The following is an 18,804-nucleotide window of genomic DNA, read 5'->3' as shown; positions in this document are numbered from 1 at the left end:
ATGCCCTTCTCTTGTGGGTTTGCGGCAGCAGGCTGCAGACCAGGCAGCAGGTGATCAGTCTGGTCACATTGGATCTAGTGAGAGAATGATCTCCTCTTATACTGAGCCTAAGGTTACTGAGCCTGGGTCAGCCCGTGTGCTAGTGGTACCCTAGCGCTTTAGAGCCTTCCTACTGGGACTGGATTGTGTTGTGCCTTTAGCAGGACATTTGGGGTAGGACAAGACCTTTGAGAGGCTTGTCACCCACTTTTATTGGCCCCAAATGTGCAAGAGTTCAGACACTCATTTCAGGACCTATCAGACTTGCCAGGCAAGTGGAAAGCGTGGGAGGAAACAGAAGGCTCCTCTCCAGCCATTCCCTGTAGTCAGCACCCCCTTTGAATGGGTGGGTATTGACATTGTGGGGCTACTGGACCTTAATTTAATTTAATTTAATTTAATTTAATTGCGGGTTTTATATAGCGCTAGGAATCGACTCCCGGAGGAGTATCTCCGCGCTTCGACCGCTGGGGAACCCGTCCTGGCTTACCCTGAGAGATGGTCCCTAATGGGTATCTCTAAGGTGCGACCAAGCATCCCCGGCGGTCTGGGGGGCCGTTGTGAAGATGAGGCAAGCTAATGCCCAGAGTTGCCGAGTGTGGTCCCTGACTGGAGTAGGCACCGAGGCGAGAATTATCGAGCCCGCTGACCATGGTCCACGAGACCACGACCCTGCCGCGTCGGGAATCGAACCCTGGTCCCGGGGCGTCCTCTGCTTATGGGTCTGCCGCCTCTAACCAGTGAGCCACACCACTCCACTCCACAGCCATCGGCAATAGGTTCATCCTGTTCTTGGTGGACCATGCCACCTGGTACCCGGAAGCCATCCCTCTCAGGACAGTGACTGCCCCTGTGGTGGGACGGGCACTAATGGGAATTTTCTCCCTGTGGGGTTCCCTAAAGAGGTGGTGTCCGACTGAGGTACAAACTTCATTTCCAAGTATATGAAGCCCCTGTGGCAGGAGTGTGGGGTAACGTATAAGTTCACAACTCCTTACCACCACCAAGGAAATGAGTTGGTTGAGAGATTCAACTGAACCCTAAAAGGTATGATTGTGGGTCTTGACTCTTGAGGAACCTATGAGGCGTAAATGGGATGTCCTCTTACCATGCCTGCTCTTTGCATACCGTGAGGTGCCACAGAAATCTCTAGGGTTCAGCCACTTTGAGCTTCTCTATGGTCACCCAGTGAGAGGACCTCTGAATCTGGTCAAGGAAGGCTGGGAGCACTCTCCCAGGAAACCTCCCCAGGATGAATATAGCTACATGCTGGCCTTCAGGAACCAGACAAGATGTTTCAGGCAACTCGCTGAGGCGAATCTGGAAACCAGCCAGGATGAGATGAAGCAGTGGTACCACCAGAATGCCACTCTGGTAGAGCTTCAGCCTCATCAGAAAGTGTGGGTCATGGCCCCAGTGGAGCCCTGCAAGCTCCAGGATAAGTGGACCGGACCATTTGAGGTGGTGGAGCGCAAAAGTCCTGTTACCTACTTGGTGGACTTGTGGTCTCCCAGGAACCCCTTCTGGTCCTGCATTTAAACCTCCTGAAGCCCCACTTGGAGAGGTCCGAAGTGGGCATGCTCTTAGCGACAGATGCTGGAATGGAGGAGGAGACTGAGCCTCTTCCTGACCTCCTGTCGGCAACAGAGAGAGATGGGTCAAAGGATGGTGTGAACCTCTCTTCCAACCTGACGCCTGAGCAACAGAATGACTGTCACCAGTTGTTGGGACAGTTGTCTGATCTGGTCTCTCTGATTCCCAGTGTCACTGATTGCTGCGTCCATGATGTGGACACTGGAGATAGTCCTCCTGTGAAGCACAAAATTTACAGGGTGACTGACAAGGTGAGAGATTGCATCAAGGAGGAGGTATCCAAGATGCTTGCGTTAGGGGTGATTGAGTCCTCTAACAGTCCTTGGGCTAGCCCAGTGATCTTGGTCCCAAAGGCTGCCATACCCGGTGCCACACCTGAACTCCGGTTCTGTGTGGACTACAGAGGACTCAATTCAGTCACGAGGACTGACGCGCACCTCATCCCCAGAGCTGATGAGCTCATCGATCGGTTAGGGGCTGCCCAGTACCTCAGCACGTTTGATCTAACGTCTGGGTACTGGCAGATCGCCTTGACTGATGGGGCAAGAGAGAGGTCAGCATTCTCCCCACCAGATGGGCACTACCAGTTCCGGGTTATGCCCTTAGGGAGGAAGAATGCCCCTGCCACCTTTCAGAAGTTGGTCAACCAGGTGTTGGCTGGACTGGAAGAGTTCAGTGCCGCTTACCTGGATGACATTGCAGTGTTCAGCGCCAGTTGGGAAGAACATCTATCGCACCTCTGGGAAGTGTTGATGGCGCTGCAGAGGGCAGGCCTCATGATCAAGGTGAGTAAGTGCCAGATCGGGCAGGGTCCCGTAGTGTACTTGGGACACCAGGTTGGGAGCGGCCAGGTGGTGCCCCTACAACCCAAGATTGGGACCATCCTGGCTTGGGAGCCCCCCAAGACCCAGACAGAGGTGAGAGCCTTTTTAGGACTCACCAGGTATTACAGGAGGTTTGTCAAGGGGTATGGCAGCATTGTTGCACCCTTGACAGAGCTGACTTCCAAGAAGCAGCCCAAGAAAGTGATTTGGACTGACACCTGTCAGAAAGCTTTTGAGGCCCTGAAAACTGCCATGTGCACGGCGTTCGTGCTCCTGGCACCCAACTTCTCAAAAGAGTTTATCGTTCAAACATACGTTTTAGAGCATGGTGTGGGGGCTATTTTGTCACAGATAAATAAGGAGGGCCTAGATCAACCCGTAGCCTTCATCAGTAGGAGGTTACTTCCAAGGAAACAGAGGTGGAGTGCGATTGAGCGTGAGGCATTTGCTGTGGTCTGCGCACGGAAGAAACTGAGACCATACTTGTTTGGGACTCACTTCTGGGTTCGTACAGACCACAGGCCCCTCAGATGGTTGATGCAGATAAGGGGTGAGAATCTAAAGCTGTTGAGGTGGTCCATTTCCCTACAGAGGATGGATTTCATGGTGGAACATCGACCTGGTACAGAACATGCCAATGCTGATGGTTTGTCTAGATTTTTCCGCCTTAGTGATGAGAACTCCCAGGAGGTAGGGTAGTTCTCCCCACATTTCACCTGGAGGGGACACGTGTTAGACCTGGCACCTTGGCGTGGGTCTCCCTTCCATGTTTTGCTGTTGCCTCATGTGTTTTTGCTGGTTATAGATGCTTTGGGTACTGTGCCACTGCTGTCCAGTGTCACTGTGCAAGTGCTCCCTATGGTAAATTGATGTATGGATTAGTGACTCCATGATTGGCTGATTTGGTTTACTTATCAGATCCTAGTACAGTGCACGGAGTGTGCCCTGGTCTTGTAAATCAATTGCTGCTGGTGGCCTTTCAGCACTGGTTGTGCCACCCACAGAAGCAGCTTGTAAAGTGTGTCTCAGGTCTGCCATTGCAGAGCCTGTGTGCAGTCTGGTACTGCCATGCTGACTGGGCAAGTGCACCCATTTGCCAGTTCCCAAACCTTCCCTTTTGTTATGTTATGTTATGACGTATTTGTAAAGCGCACAGCTACTCAAATAGAGTGTCCCGGCACTAGCAGAAGCAAGACGATTTAATGGAAAGGAAAGAGACCGGCTCACTAGGGGAGAGAAAGTTACTGCTGAAACCGCCACATTTTAAGTTGTTTCCTAAAAAGCCAGATGTCAGATAGTTCCCTCATTGTGGTAGGGGGTTTGTTCCACAGGTGAGCAACCTGAACTTGAAAATAAGGACCACCTCTGCGGGATCGTGTGAATTTAGGCACACTCATCATATGTAGATGGGGTGATCTTAAAACTCTACCAGGCGAGTAGAAACTAACTCTTCTCCTGATGTAATGAGCACTGGAGCCGTGCAGAGCTTTGAAGCCCAATGTCATGGCCTTAAACTGAATTCTACGGCGGACGGGAAGTCAATGTAGGCTCTTGAGGTGGGGGGAAATGTGGGCTCGAGGGCCCAACATAAGAATGGCTCTAGCTACAGCATTCTGCACCACCTGGAGTTTGCTTAGTAGACATTCCGGGAGACCCAAATAGAGGACATAGGCGTAATCCAGCCGTGAAGTAATAAGAGCTTGGATTACCACCCTTCTATGGGAGAGTGACAGAAGAGACAAGAATTTAAGGAGAGTTTTCAAATTTCCATAGCAGGTTTCTGCCACTGATTGAACTTGCTTCTTCATGTCCAGGGAGTCGTCCATTTTTACCCCAAGAATTCTGGCTACTCCCACGGAGGTCTGTGGAGGGAACATATCAGTCGGCCACCACTGCCTCCAAACATCTGGATGAAAAGCTCCAAAGAGAATCACTTCTGACTTTGCGGAATTACACTGTAGCTGGTTGAAACTGAACCAGGAAAAGACCTTTCTCAGACAGTTATTGATTTTCTCACCGTCAAAAACCTCTCCTTTTTTACAGGTGAACAATAACTGGGTGTCATCAGCGTAACATATAATTCTGGCTCCTGCCTCTTCAACCAAAGGTTATTATATATGGGGGAACCCAACAAAAGTCCTAGGACCTGGGTATCAAATGTTACAGATAAAGTGGTCCTAGACGCTAGCTCAAAATACAGTTATTGGTACTTTGTTACACAATTCAATTCAGTTTTCATTCCACATGCGATTGAATCCTGTCATGAAGAATTTTAGAAACAAGGAGAGAAAACATATAGCCCAATCAAATGTCCAAAACACACCGTTTTCTCATAAAGGTCTTTAAAAGTAGAGGAAAAGAAACTCTACCATTTATTTTTATAAAATTCCTCATCATTATACAATATATACAAATACAGATTTATGAAAAGCAAAAAGCCGGGTTACCAACTAGTAACATGCATAGAATAGAGTGAAAAGATTAATAGTGCTCGTGTAAGACAGAAAATGACCAAGTGGGTCTAGAGAAAATGAGTTCCAGTTGATTTTAGAATCCAAGGTTAAGTAATCCTTAGAGAGGTTCTGGAGGAGCCTGCCCTGTACAAGAATACCATAGCCGACATTTGAAAACCCAAAAGGAGACGAGTGTTGCAATCATCCATTGTACAAAGTAGCCATTTGCCTCGTTGTTTCCTCATATTCATTAAGGCCCCGATTTACCGTGTCAAATATGTGCATCCATTTACATTCCCTGATGCTAAGGGTACTTGCAAAATTCCCACCCCTTATGTTTGGAATTTTGCAAGTACCCTTAGCATCAGGGAATGTAAATGGTATTCTTGTACATTTCATACATCTGTTTCAAGTCATGTATATAACCAATTGACCTTTTACACATGGCACACCATTAATGGGTGAGTGCCGTTGGAGTACTAATACCCCTTCTTAGACCTTCATGTTGTTGGTTTGAGAAAACTTAGCCCGTATATTTGTTTTTTCAGGTGTCTGTCCACACCACTGGGGTTACATGAAGTTAATGTAACTAAGCCCCCTCCCTTCACCACCCCGTCCTGATGAAGACCCGTTTATGAGGATATCAACTGCCCTTCTTATCCTTGGGTCGAAACGTCGACAACCATTCCCTTACCTGGAGCCTGCATCTTTTGTGTCACTGTCCTCCTTTTTCCCTTACAAAATAAGAGCAACGGAAGAACTGTTCACCGTAATATGAGCAAGAAAGAATGACATTTTTTGCAGATTAAACATTAAGGGCAGGCTCCTCCAGAACCTCTCTAAGGATTACTTAACCTTGGATTCTAAAATCAACTGGAACTCATTTTCTCTAGACCCACTTGGTCATTTTCTGTCTTACACGAGCACTATTAATCTTTTCACTCTATTCTATGCACGTTACTAGTTGGTAACCCCGCTTTTTGCTTTTCATAAATCTGTATTTGTATATATTGTATAATGATGAGGAATTTTATAAAATAAATGGTAGAGTTTCTTTTCCTCTACTTTTAAAGACCTTTACGAGAAAACTGTGTGTTTTGGACATTTGATTGGGCTATATGTTTTCTCTCCTTGTTTCTAAAATTCTTCATGACAGGATTCAATCGCATGTGGAATAAAAACTGAATTGAATTGTGTAACAAAGTACCAATAACTGTATTTTGAGCTAGCGTCTAGGACCACTTTATCTGTAACTCTTCAACCAAAGGGGCAAGGGGGGCCATATATAGATTAAACAGTAATGTACTTAAAATAGATCCTTGTGGTACCCCAACCTTCACAGGAGGCATAAGGGAGGAAAAAGGCGAATTCCAGACTTCCTGCCTTCTATCCCCCAGAAAGGAGGAGAATCATTTCAACACTGTGCCCCCCCACTACGCAGTCTCTCAGTCTCTGTAGGAGTCTATCATGGGGCACAGTGTCAAAAGCGGCTGATAGATCTAACAATATTAGAGCTTCTCTCCCGCCTGAATCAAGAGTCTTTGATGGATTCGAGATCTCAAGGAGGGCCGTTTCCATGCTAAAATTAGCGCGGAAACCTGATTGGCTTGTATGAAGGAGGTTGTTCGATTCAATGAATTCAGCAGTGACAGAGTTCACATATTTTTCAATTGTTGTGGCAAAAAAGGCAGGAGTGAGATGGGTTTGTAGTTAGATGCAGATAGAGGATCCGCCGTAGGCTTCTTCAGCAACAGTAGGATTTTAGCCTGTTTCCAAATGGATAGAACCTGGCCACTGCTCAGAGACAGATTCAGCACTATGTTGACCTCAGTATTGATATCTACCACCTTCGCCAGAGTTTTAGCAGGGCAGGGGTCTGACGGGGAGCCAGATTTTAAATTCTTCATAATCGAGAGAGATTGCTCTAAAGTGATCGGGGGAACTGAAGAAAGGAGGCATTACATAATGGATAGACACCGGAGAGTTGAGGATTGATCAATGCGCTGGAGGAGGAGTCTAAAGATGTTTGAATGTCAGCTATTTTCTTGTGAAAATAAGAAGCTAACTGGTGTGTACAGTCTTCAGATGCATCGCCTTTGGAGGTGATTGCTGCGGGTGACGTAAAGTGCTTTACAATTTTAAAGATTTCCTTACTCTTATTGGCCAATTCCTCTATCTTTGCTGCAAAGAACAGTTTCTTTTCCTCCTGAATTTTATGGTGAGATAGTTTTAGTTCTTTTTTATATAATATTTTGCTATCGCTACTAAAGTTTCTCCTCCACGCCCTTTCTAACTGTTTACAGGCACTTTTACATTTGCGCAGGGTTTCATTGAACCAAGGAGCAGAGCGATTTGTCGTCCGTTGAGGACGTAAGGACTCAGGCGCCAAGGTCTCCGCACCTTGCTTTATCCAGTTTTCAAAATTGGCAGCGTCCACCTCTAACTCGTTGCTTCTGAAGAGGTGATGCGCTGACAGCACAGTGTTCAGGGCCTCAGGAGTTATTTTGTGGAAAGGTCTTGATTTAAGAGGGGGTGCTTTTTTAAAATGTGTCTTACCTTCCTGGTTTTGGCAATTCTAAATCCTATAAAAAATTGATCAGTGCAAACAAGAGGAATTGGCTCCTCCGTTTGAAAAGATATTTTCGAAAAGACTTGGTCCAATGTGTGACCCTTCTCGTGTGTGAGGCTGGTTATGAGGGCTAGCAGGTTCAAGGACTCTAAAGCCTCGCATAGTGCTATGCCTTCTGGGCTCTCGAGATTGTCCATATGGACGTTAAAATCTCCTAAGGCCAGGCAGTGATTAAATCTGAGGGAAAGCGGTGCCATCGCATTAATCATCCCCCTTAAAAATGGTCCTGCATGTCCCGGGGGTCCATAGATAAGAGCACCCTCCACTGATTGATGGGCGGATATGGTGCAATGAAATCCAAAACTTTCCGCCCCTTTAATTTCATCCATAGGGATACATTTGGCTGAGATGTCATTTTTAGTGATCAGTGCAATACCCCCGCCTTTCCCAGTGGTACGGTCCTTCCTCAAAATTGAATAGCCTGGTGGTATTGCGATTGCCAGAGTAGGGTTGGAAGTTTCCGAGAGCCAAGTTTCTGTTAGGAATAAAATGTCTGGGCTTGACTCTGATATCAGGTCGGAAATATGCTGGGCATTTTTATTCAGGGAACGAACATTGAGCAAGAAGATTCTGATGCTGTCCCGCCTCCCTGCATCCCCTAGCTTCCCGTTTGTAGTGGGCCCGGGCTCCCTGGCTGTGTATGTGGAACTAGTTCACTTGCACATGCTGCACCGTAGAGTTCTGCTGTCCCCATCAAGCCCAATACAGTTATGATCATTATAAAGAGGCATATGCCTCTTAAGTTCCACTCCATCATACCTGATCACATTATCATAATATGGGGTAAAACCGGCAATGATTCCTGCCCTGTCCGCCTCCAGGACGCTGACAGGCGCAGACGTGCTTGCCTATGGCGCGCCACCGCCGCGCCCGCTGCGTGCGTCCGCTGGGCGGTCTGTTACACATCTGGTTTTATGGGGGTCAGGCCGCTAAAACGCTAACCTCCCAAACCGGATGTGAAGCTTATCCTCCCTCCACACAAACAACTGTGTCACAGTGGACCGGGGAGGATAGGCGGTGCATATTAGTCACCCCTATGGTAGGCCCAAGGGCAGGGTGCATTGTAAGTAAAAGGTAGGACATGCCCTGATGTGTGTGGCATGTCCTAATAGTGAATTACAGCCATTTTTGTTTTTCACTATTGCAAGGCTACCTGTTCCCCATAGGCCAGAATGGGCAGTTTGATTATAACATCTTATAATCCTAACTGACTCAGGGAACTAGGTAGAAATTCGAGTTTAGTATGCCTGAACTCAGAATGATAAAACACATATTTTAGTGAAGTTGGTTTTAAGATTCTGTGTTTGAAAATACCACTTTTAGAAAGTAGGTTTTTTATTGCCTAACTATCCAAGCTTGCCTCTGCTAGGTTGTGTATTCCTGTCTGGAGTTTGAGTGACAGGGGCTGGGGAATTCCATGAGACAGGATGAGTCAGCACAGGGCTGAAGAGAGAGATCTGCATGTAGGTGGGTGGGAGGAGTTGCACCTGGGACCTAAATATGGCTGTGCCTTCCCTCCACAATGCTGTCTCCTCCTCCTGTGGTGCATCCGATGTCCCTGGCCTACACTGTGAAAGGAAAGAAGGAATCTTGTCAACAAAGTGCTCCATGACTGACCAGAACTGGTTTGGACTAGGCAAAGGTCTCTCTGCCTTCAGAGAACAAATGGAAAATGAGTATAAAAGAGGGGACCCAAACCACAGAACTTTAGATCACTTTAGGGAAACAAGAAGAACCTTTGCTGAGGAGAGGAACCAGAGAAACTGAGGAGGAGACAATCCCTAAGCTGAGTGCTGTTTGGGGGGATTGGCCTGCAGTGGTTGCCTGACTGCCAAAGAAAGGAGCGATGACTTTGAACTACTTTCACATCAATTTTTAAAGGATCTCCAAGGGCTTGAGATACAGCGTGCCTCTTGCTGAAGTCTCAGGGACAACAAACTTTACCAACCAGCTCCCTGAGTTCTTTTGAAGTGCCTGCTGTTGTGCTGAGCCTTCTGAGGGACCGCATGTCGCAAGGAGCTGGAAGCACGACTCACGAAGAAGAAGCGTGTCGCCGCCTCAGCCGCTGTTGTCCCATCATCGAAGAAGGGTGTCACCGCTGTCGCATCTTCATCACCGAAGCTCCTCGCATCACCGGAGAAGAGTGTCGCCGTCGCAGCAGATGCCGTCGCATCATCGGAGAAGCGTGTCGTCACCGCAGCCGCTGTTGTCGCATCACTGAAGAAGGGTGTTGCCGCTGTCGCATCTTCATCGCCGAAGCGCCTCGCATTACAGGAGAAGAGTGTCGCCGTCGGAGTAGATGCTGTTGCATCACTGGAGAAACGTGTCGCAGGGCTTGTCGTGGCTCAGAAGAATCGTCGAGTGGCCGCACGGCCGTCGGGCGTGCACGCATCGTGTCACATCAAGAAGAAGACACCTTTTTGTTTCATTGCACCGGATCTTCATCGCATCACGGCGCTGCTGGTCGCATCGCCACGGAAGCGCAGTAAGAAACCGACACATCACCTCCCCACGCTGAGAAGAGCCGACGCATCCCCTACGCAGCAGTTGGGAACGACGTATCACCGTTCTTGCGTATAAGGAACTGACGCATCACCTTCCCTGCAACACTTTTGTTGTATAGCGTTACACATCCACAGGTACATTGAACTCAAAGTGTCGCATTTTACATCTAAAGAGAACTAATCTATTTCTACCATTTTTAAAGTACAGTATTGTGGACTTTTGTCGAAAGTGGTCTTGTGTTTAGTCTATATAAAGATACTTATTTTTGATATACAACTGGTGTGGTGTCCATCTGTAGTGTTGTTACTGGGTTACTGTATGTGTTCACAAATGCTTTACACACTGGCTCTGAGATAAGCCTGCCTGCTCGTGCCAAGCTATCAAGGGGGTGAGCAGGCGTTATTTTAGGAGTGTACACCCTTACCCTGACTAGACGCAAGGGTCCCTATTTGGTCAAAGGTACCTACCTCTGCAAACTGTAGACCCCCAAATCTAACATGTACCATCTGCACTTTTCCAGAGCCCCTTAAAATAAGTGTGATGCTGTTTGGCAATGACAATGTGGAAGACCCTGATTACATACACGGTCCTGTTGTGTTGTGTGCCACCCTGACTGTAAACACTTCCACCTTTACTACACTGGAACTGATGAAAAAAAAACCTGCCCTGCTTGCTGTTTGTCATCACTACAAATGCGTATCCCACCACACCCTGATCGAAAGACTCCACCACATCCGCATCTAAGGGGGCGATCTCAGATGTATCCCCTCCGTCCTCAACTCTTAACCCAAGGAGAACACATGCAGTGTCCCCCAGGGCTCATCCCTCAGCCCCATGCTCTGCAACGCACATATGACCCTTCTGTCCAACAGCGTCAGATCTCACGGTCTCAACATAATTTCCTACTCAGACGACACCCAACTCACTCACCGTCAACCCTACCACCAGAACCAACTTCCACAGATGCATGACATACATCGCTGACTGGATGAAGAACAACTGCCTTCAGCTGAACACAGACAAGATGTAAGTTCTGATCTTTGGCAACAGCAGCAACACTTAGACCGACTCTTGGTGGCCATCAGACCTCGGACCTGCACCCACTCCCTCCAACCACACCAGAAACCTCAGAATCATCATTGACAACAAGCTCAATATAAAATCACACATCAACGCCGGCTCCTCTGTCTGCTTTCTCTCTCTGCGCATGCTACATAGTATATTTAAGTGGCTACCCCTACACACGAGATGCACTGTGGCACGGGCCCTCATCACCAACTGACTGGACTATGGCAACGCCCTGTACATAGGAATCGAGCACACGGCCTACATACACTTAAGACTATGCAGAAGGCCCCAGCCAGACTCATCCCGGCCTTCCCTGATGATCCCACATCACATACCACCTCAGGCAACTCCACTGGCTCCCGTACAGAAAGATGTCAATTCAAGCTGCTGACCCATGTACACAAGGCTCTACAGAATCAAGGACCTGCGTGCATTAACCACCACCGGAACTTCCACCAAATGTTGAGAAGACTACACTCCTTCTCCCTTTCTCTTGCCCATACTTTTGCATCTACCAAACCAGAAGTGGAGGACGCTCCTTCTCCCACATCACAGCAAAGACCTAGAACAGCCTTCCCATGCACCTCTGGACCATCACATCACTTACAGACTTCTGAATGTCTCTCAAGACCTGGCTGTTCGAGTAAGCCTCTGGGACGTGCAAGGGCCTGGATACCCTATCGGGTGATTAGCATGCTTTATAAATCCTTATTGATTGATATCAAAATCGGCACTGGTCTCATGTTTGAGGCAAATTACGATACTCCACTCAGTACAACCCAAGCCTGCACTGGGCAGACACCAAAACAGCTGGATTAGAGGGCATTGGGGTGTGCTCCAGATTAAGGATGTTCACATATTTGTGTTAATCCCTCCTTCTAGCCGCTGCTCTAGAAATGACCCCATGAGTTTGACACACTGCATGCTTGAGTATACAGTCAGCTGTGACAGTGGTGAGCAATGACTCATATCCTGAAACCTGCACAAAGTTCAATAGAAGACTTTGCAACTTCGAGAAGGTTGTGACGTTTTCCATCATGTGTGTGAAATTGGGGTCTTTTCAAACAATTTAAGCTGCATTGCTCATCGTTTACCATTGACAAAATTACCTTACATAGGTAACCTCGCAGAAAACAGGGGCTCATGGAGGGCATGCCCACAATGCATGTAGTACGTGTAGTAGGAAGAGTCTGACTACTGAAGCGAGTGGGATCCATTTTGAATGTTCACAAATTCCATATTTGTGATGCATATCACTTGAATGTCCTTGATGCTTATGTGTAAATTACTCATGGTGAACATAATCATCGAAATGTAGGAAGTTTCAAGTTAGTATCTGGAAATGCATTTAAAGTGCATCGACAGTTGTAACAGGGAATGGGAATATTTGAAGGCAGTGGTGGCTTCCATGGTTTGCGGGTGGCTGAGCGGGTGCGGGCGCCAGGGGAGGTGGTGCGTGACAAATGGGGAAATAGTGCGATATGTAAAAAATATATAATAATAAATAAACCCTTACCTTGTCGCGCCACGTCCCGCGTATCTGTTCCTGCTCTCCTCGTTGGACTGAGGCACAGGAAGCACAGCAAGGATCCCCATACCAATCACAACACTACAATGCAGCCTAGTGATTTGTAAGTACGCAGACTCCCCTGTCCAATGACAATGCTGCAGTGCAGCATTGTGATTGGTTTTGGGCATCCTGGTTCGACTCTCAACTAGGGGTGGGCGGACATCTCCGTTCCGCCCACGGAATTGGTGGAGATTTGCCTCTTTTGCGAAAGGCAAAAAACGGGGCAAATCTCCGCACAGTCTAGGCGGAACGGAAATTGGCTGCCCGCCTCCCGCCCGTCTCCAGCCCGCCTCCCACCCAATATTAACATTATTAAAGTCTAAAATAAAGATTTTTAAAACTTACCTTATCGACGGGTCATCTTCCTGTAAGACTTCTTCTTGGAACTGCGCATGCGCGGGAGCCTGTGCATGCGCATTCCAGGCAAGTAATGCGCATACGCAGTCTCCCGCGCATGCGCAGTTCTGAGAAGAAGGCTTACAGACAAGGAAGATGACCCAGCGATAAGGTAAATTTTTAAAATCTTTATTTTAGCCTTTAATAATGTTAATATGGTGAGCGGGAGGCGACGGGCGGTGGGCTGCGGGCGGGTGTCGCGTAACGGAAATTTGCGGAGAGGCACAGAAATTGGTTCAATCTCCGTGCCTCTCTTTGAAAGTCCCTTACGCGACTTCCACCCACCCCTACTCTCAACCAGGGAATGGGGGCTTGGACATGTTCTCCACACAGGCTGTAATGCAGCCTGCATGGAGAATGTAGAAAGTGCGCATGACTGGTTTGGACGGCCCGAGAGGACCGACTAAACAGTCATTGCACACTTAGGAGTGTGCAAACCACTGCTCACCTGCCCTGCACCGAGAGCAGAGCAGCCCCGCCCACCCGCCGGGCTCCGAGAGCATAGCCGCCCCACCTGCAAAGCAATCATAAATGAATTTATCTCTAAGTTATTATCATTTTATGTTTCCGTTAAAAGTAGTGGGGCGGCGCTCCTTTGCCATAGCGGAGGAGCCGCCCCTGTTTAAAGATCTGGAACGTGCTGCAGACCCAAGGCCATGGTCTGGCATATCTGCCAGACTATATCTGAGCCCCTCTGAAAACAGGAGGGAAAGCAAAAGCACAGAAAGACCTTGTGTGGCACACAGCACACAGTAAGCAGATGTTAAAAACATCTTTCTTTGTTTAAGACATATGTGCAAGCCATTTTCTGAGATTTGCAACTTGGCGCTTTCATGCTGTGTAGGTAGACCTAAAAATCCGGCGATGGATTTTTAACATAGATCATTGCAGTAAAAATGTTTTAAAATCACCTTTCTTTTGATTGAAAAGTTATTCCTTGATTGTTTTCATGAGGTTGTAAAAATTAATTCATGGTGATTTGGTGTTGGTTCGGCCACCATGTAAATTTAATGTTTAAGTGCAGATATAGAATGGCTGATGGATCCTGGAAGTTATCTCCACCCGAGGCAGTTTATGATCAGTCCTCAGTACAATTAATTCCCTCAGCCGACCCCTTTTTTGTTTTAAATATGGAGTCTTGTTCCAGAGGGTTATGGGGATATCTGTGCTTTTACCAGGAGCCGCACTCTAAACACGTTCAGTCTTTGTCCTCATTCCGTTTTACCCTCTTATCTCCTGCAGGTCAACATGAATGTGGTACAAGTCAACCAGCCTGTCGCCATGACATCCACGCAGGTCACGGTGAGGCGTGGCAACTATTGGAGCAGTGACATCTGTGGTTGCTGCGAGGACTGCAGTGTCTGTAAGTTACACCACCCTGTGGCTGAGGAATGATGGCCTTTCTTTCGCCAGCCTGGGGTCCTCTCCCCCAGGCCTTACCTTGCTCCCTGGCACCACATGAGTCACAAAAGATTGGAAGCCAGCAGGGTCTATTGGCCTGATTCAGATCTCGGTGGACGGTTATCCAAACCACGGAAATCTGAATCAATTTATATCCTATGGGATTTATGTTTTGACGGATGGGATATCCATCACCGCTGTGACAGAGTAACCCATCTGCCAAGATATAATTCAGGCCCTATGTTCCTTGACACCTGAAGATACCAGAGTTGTTATGAGTAGGTGACAAGGAAGGAAATGTTTGACAGGGTGCAGAGGACAGTCAGGATCACTCTCCTTCCACCCTTGAAGTCTGGATGCGGCCCTAGAGCTCAGGAGCGCAGAGTGTAGTCACGAGACACACTAAAACTAGTGACCGGAGAGGGATGCTGTCATGCTTTGGTAAACGCCACTGGAGAGTCACTTCATCTGGGTAGCACAACCAGCATCCCTTGCTTGTTAAATCAAGAGGTAGTGTCATCTGCTGCCCACCAACATTGTTTACACTATGGTACCCACTATTAAACAGTATCATCATCAAGATTCACAGACACAGACTCACATTAGCAACTATGGGCGTAGGTTCATTTGTAGAATAAGTGCCAGGGCCCAAACTTTCTTCAAAAGCTGCCGCCGGCACTGAAGAAGGTCATGATACAAAATACCAAAGCTAAGTTATCTTGATTCTCCCTCATGCCTCATTAATCCATCCCCCAGTACTCTCTGCCCCTCAAGCACATTCATGTTCATTATTTTCCGCTCCTACTTTCTCCATTGTTACTTTTTCCCCATCATTCTCTTCCTCCTTCTTCCTCACTTTTGTGTGTTTTTCTCTTTCTTGTTCTGCGGCAAAAAGTGCAGAGAGAAAATAAGTGTCGCCCCAAATATAAGTGCCAGTGGGTGCCACCTGCAACCACCGGCTCAAATTAAGCACAGACCCTGGGATCCTTCACTAAAGAGCAGTGTCAGGATTGTGAGTCCTCTACTCAGTAGTGGCCACAATGGGATCACTAGGTGTCTTACAGTGGCATGAATGTGATTCTCCTACTCACTAATAGTGGCAGCATCCTTTACTAGATACAGTGTTTCAATGGGGACTCCCCTATTCACTAATGGTGGCAGCATCCTTTACTAGATACAGTGTTTCAATGAGGACTCCCCTATTCACTAATGGTGGCAGCATCCTTTACTAGATACAGTGTTTCAATGGGGACTGCCCTATTCACTAATGGTGGCAGCATCCTTTACTAGATACAGTGTTTCAATGGGGACTGCCCTATTCACTAATGGTGGCAGCATCCTTTACTAGATACAGTGTTTCAATGGGGACTGCCCTATTCACTAATGGTGGCAGCATCCTTTACTAGATACAGTGTTTCAATGGGGACTGCCCTATTCACTAATGGTGGCAGCATCCTTTACTAGATACAGTGTTTCAATGGGGACTGCCCTATTCACTAATGGTGGCAGCATCCTTTACTAGATACAGTGTTTCAATGGGGACTGCCCTATTCACTAATGGTGGCAGCATCCTTTACTAGATACAGTGTTTCAATGGGGACTCCCCTATTCACTAATGGTGGCAGCATCCTTTACTAGATACAGTGTTTCAATGGGGACTGCCCTATTCACTAATGGTGGCAGCATCCTTTACTAGATACAGTGTTTCAATGGGGACTGCCCTATTCACTAATGGTGGCAGCATCCTTTACTAGATACAGTGTTTCAATGGGGACTGCCCTATTCACTAATGGTGGCAGCATCCTTTACTAGATACAGTGTTTCAATGGGGACTGCCCTATTCACTAATGGTGGCAGCATCCTTTACTAGATACAGTGTTTCAATGAGGACTCCCCTATTCACTAATGGTGGCAGCATCCTTTACTAGATACAGTGTTTCAATGGGGACTGCCCTATTCACTAATGGTGGCAGCATCCTTTACTAAATAACAGTGTTTCAATGGTGACTGCCCTATTCACTAATGGTGGCAGCATCCTTTACTAGATACAGTGTTTCAATGGTGACTGCCCTATTCACTAATGGTGGCAGCATCCTTTACTAGATACAGTGTTTCAATGGGGACTGCCCTATTCACTAATGGTGGCAGCATCCTTTACTAAATAACAGTGTTTCAATGGGGACTGCCCTATTCACTAATGGTGGCAGCATCCTTTACTAAATAACAGTGTTTCAATGGGGACTCCCCTATTCACTAATGGTGGCAGCATCCTTTACTAGATACAGTGTTTCAATGGTGACTGCCCTATTCACTAATGGTGGAAGCATCCTTTACTAAATAACAGTGTTTGAATGGGGACTGCCCTATTCACTAATGGTGGCAGCATCCTTTACTAGATACAGTGTTTCAATGGGGACTGCCCTATTCACTAATGGTGGCAGCATCCTTTACTAAATAACAGTGTTTGAATGGGGACTGCCCTATTCACTAATGGTGGCAGCATCCTTTACTAGATACAGTGTTTCAATGGGGACTGCCCTATTCACTAATGGTGGCAGCGTCCTTTACTAGATACAGTGTTTCAATGGGGACTGCTCTATTCACTAATGGTGGCAGCATCCTTTACTAAATAACAGTGTTTCAATGGTGACTGCCCTATTCACTAATGGTGGCAGCATCCTTTACTAAATAACAGTGTTTCAATGGTGACTGCCCTATTCACTAATGGTGGCAGCATCCTTTACTAAATAACAGTGTTTCAATGGTGACTGCCCTATTCACTAATGGTGGCAGCATCCTTTACTAGATACAGTGTTTCAATGGGGACTGCCCTATTCACTAATGGTGGCAGCATCCTTTACTAGATACAGTGTTTCAATGGTGACTGCCCTATTCACTAATGGTGGCAGCATCCTTTACTAGATACAGTGTTTCAATGGGGACTGCCCTATTCACTAATGGTGGCAGCATCCTTTACTAGATACAGTGTTTCAATGGGGACTGCCCTATTCACTAATGGTGGCAGCATCCTTTACTAGATACAGTGTTTCAATGGGGACTGCTCTATTCACTAATGGTGGCAGCATCCTTTACTAAATAACAGTGTTTCAATGGTGACTGCCCTATTCACTAATGGTGGCAGCATCCTTTACTAGATACAGTGTTTTAATGGTGACTGCCCTATTCACTAATGGTGGCAGCATCCTTTACTAGATACAGTGTTTCAATGGGGACTGCCCTATTCACTAATGGTGGCAGCATCCTTTACTAGATACAGTGTTTCAATGGGGACTGCTCTATTCACTAATGGTGGCAGCATCCTTTACTAAATAACAGTGTTTCAATGGTGACTGCCCTATTCACTAATGGTGGCAGCATCCTTTACTAGATACAGTGTTTCAATGGGGACTGCCCTATTCACTAATGGTGGCAGCATCCTTTACTAAATAACAGTGTTTCAATGGGGACTGCTCTATTCACTAATGGTGGCAGCATCCTTTACTAGATACAGTGTTTCAATGGGGACTCCCCTATTCACTAATGGTGGCAGCATCCTTTACTAGATACAGTGTTTCAATGGGGACTGCTCTATTCACTAATGGTGGCAGCATCCTTTACTAAATAACAGTGTTTCAATGGGGACTGCCCTATTCACTAATGGTGGCAGCATCCTTTACTAGATACAGTGTTTCAATGGGGACTGCTCTGTTCACTAATGGTGGCAGCATCCTTTACTAAATAACAGTGTTTCAATGGGGACTGCCCTATTCACTAATGGTGGCAGCATCCTTTACTAAATAACAGTGTTTCAATGGGGACTGCCCTATTCACTAATGGTGGCAGCATCCTTTACTAGATACAGTGTTTCAATGGGGACTGCCCTATTCACTAATGGTGGCAGCATCCTTTACTAAATAACAGTGTTTCAATGGGGACTGCCCTATTCACTAATGGTGGCAGCATCCTTTACTAGATACAGTGTTTCAATGGGGACTGCTCTATTCACTAATGGTGGCAGCATCCTTTACTAGATACAGTGTTTCAATGGGGACTGCCCTATTCACTAATGGTGGCAGCATCCTTTACTAAATAACAGTGTTTCAATGGGGACTGCCCTATTCACTAATGGTGGCAGCATCCTTTACTAGATACAGTGTTTCAATGGGGACTGCCCTATTCACTAATGGTGGCAGCATCCTTTACTAAATAACAGTGTTTCAATGGGGACTGCCCTATTCACTAATGGTGGCAGCATCCTTTACTAGATACAGTGTTTCAATGGGGACTGCTCTATTCACTAATGGTGGCAGCATCCTTTACTAAATA

At 46.9% G+C, this 18,804-nt stretch overlaps 1 protein-coding gene across 1 annotated transcript in view; it reads left to right on the top strand.

Moving 5' to 3' along the window:
• The first annotated feature begins 14,322 nt into the window (after positions 1 to 14,322).
• LOC147662685 (PLAC8-like protein 1) overlaps positions 14,323 to 18,804 on the top strand; it is a 54,340-nt gene continuing 49,858 nt past the window's right edge. The window contains exon 1 of the mRNA XM_086950979.1: positions 14,323 to 14,440. Coding sequence (XP_086807105.1) covers positions 14,326 to 14,440 — 115 coding nt within the window. The 5' untranslated portion in view covers positions 14,323 to 14,325. The remainder of the gene's footprint in view (positions 14,441 to 18,804) is intronic.

Source organism: Lissotriton vulgaris, unplaced genomic scaffold (genome assembly GCF_964263255.1).
Source record: "Lissotriton vulgaris unplaced genomic scaffold, aLisVul1.2 SCAFFOLD_3947, whole genome shotgun sequence".
In the NCBI taxonomy this organism is placed as follows: Eukaryota; Metazoa; Chordata; class Amphibia; order Caudata; family Salamandridae; genus Lissotriton; species Lissotriton vulgaris.
The sequence above is the reverse complement of the archived record's forward strand: the minus strand, read 5'-3'. Positions and strand labels throughout refer to the sequence as shown.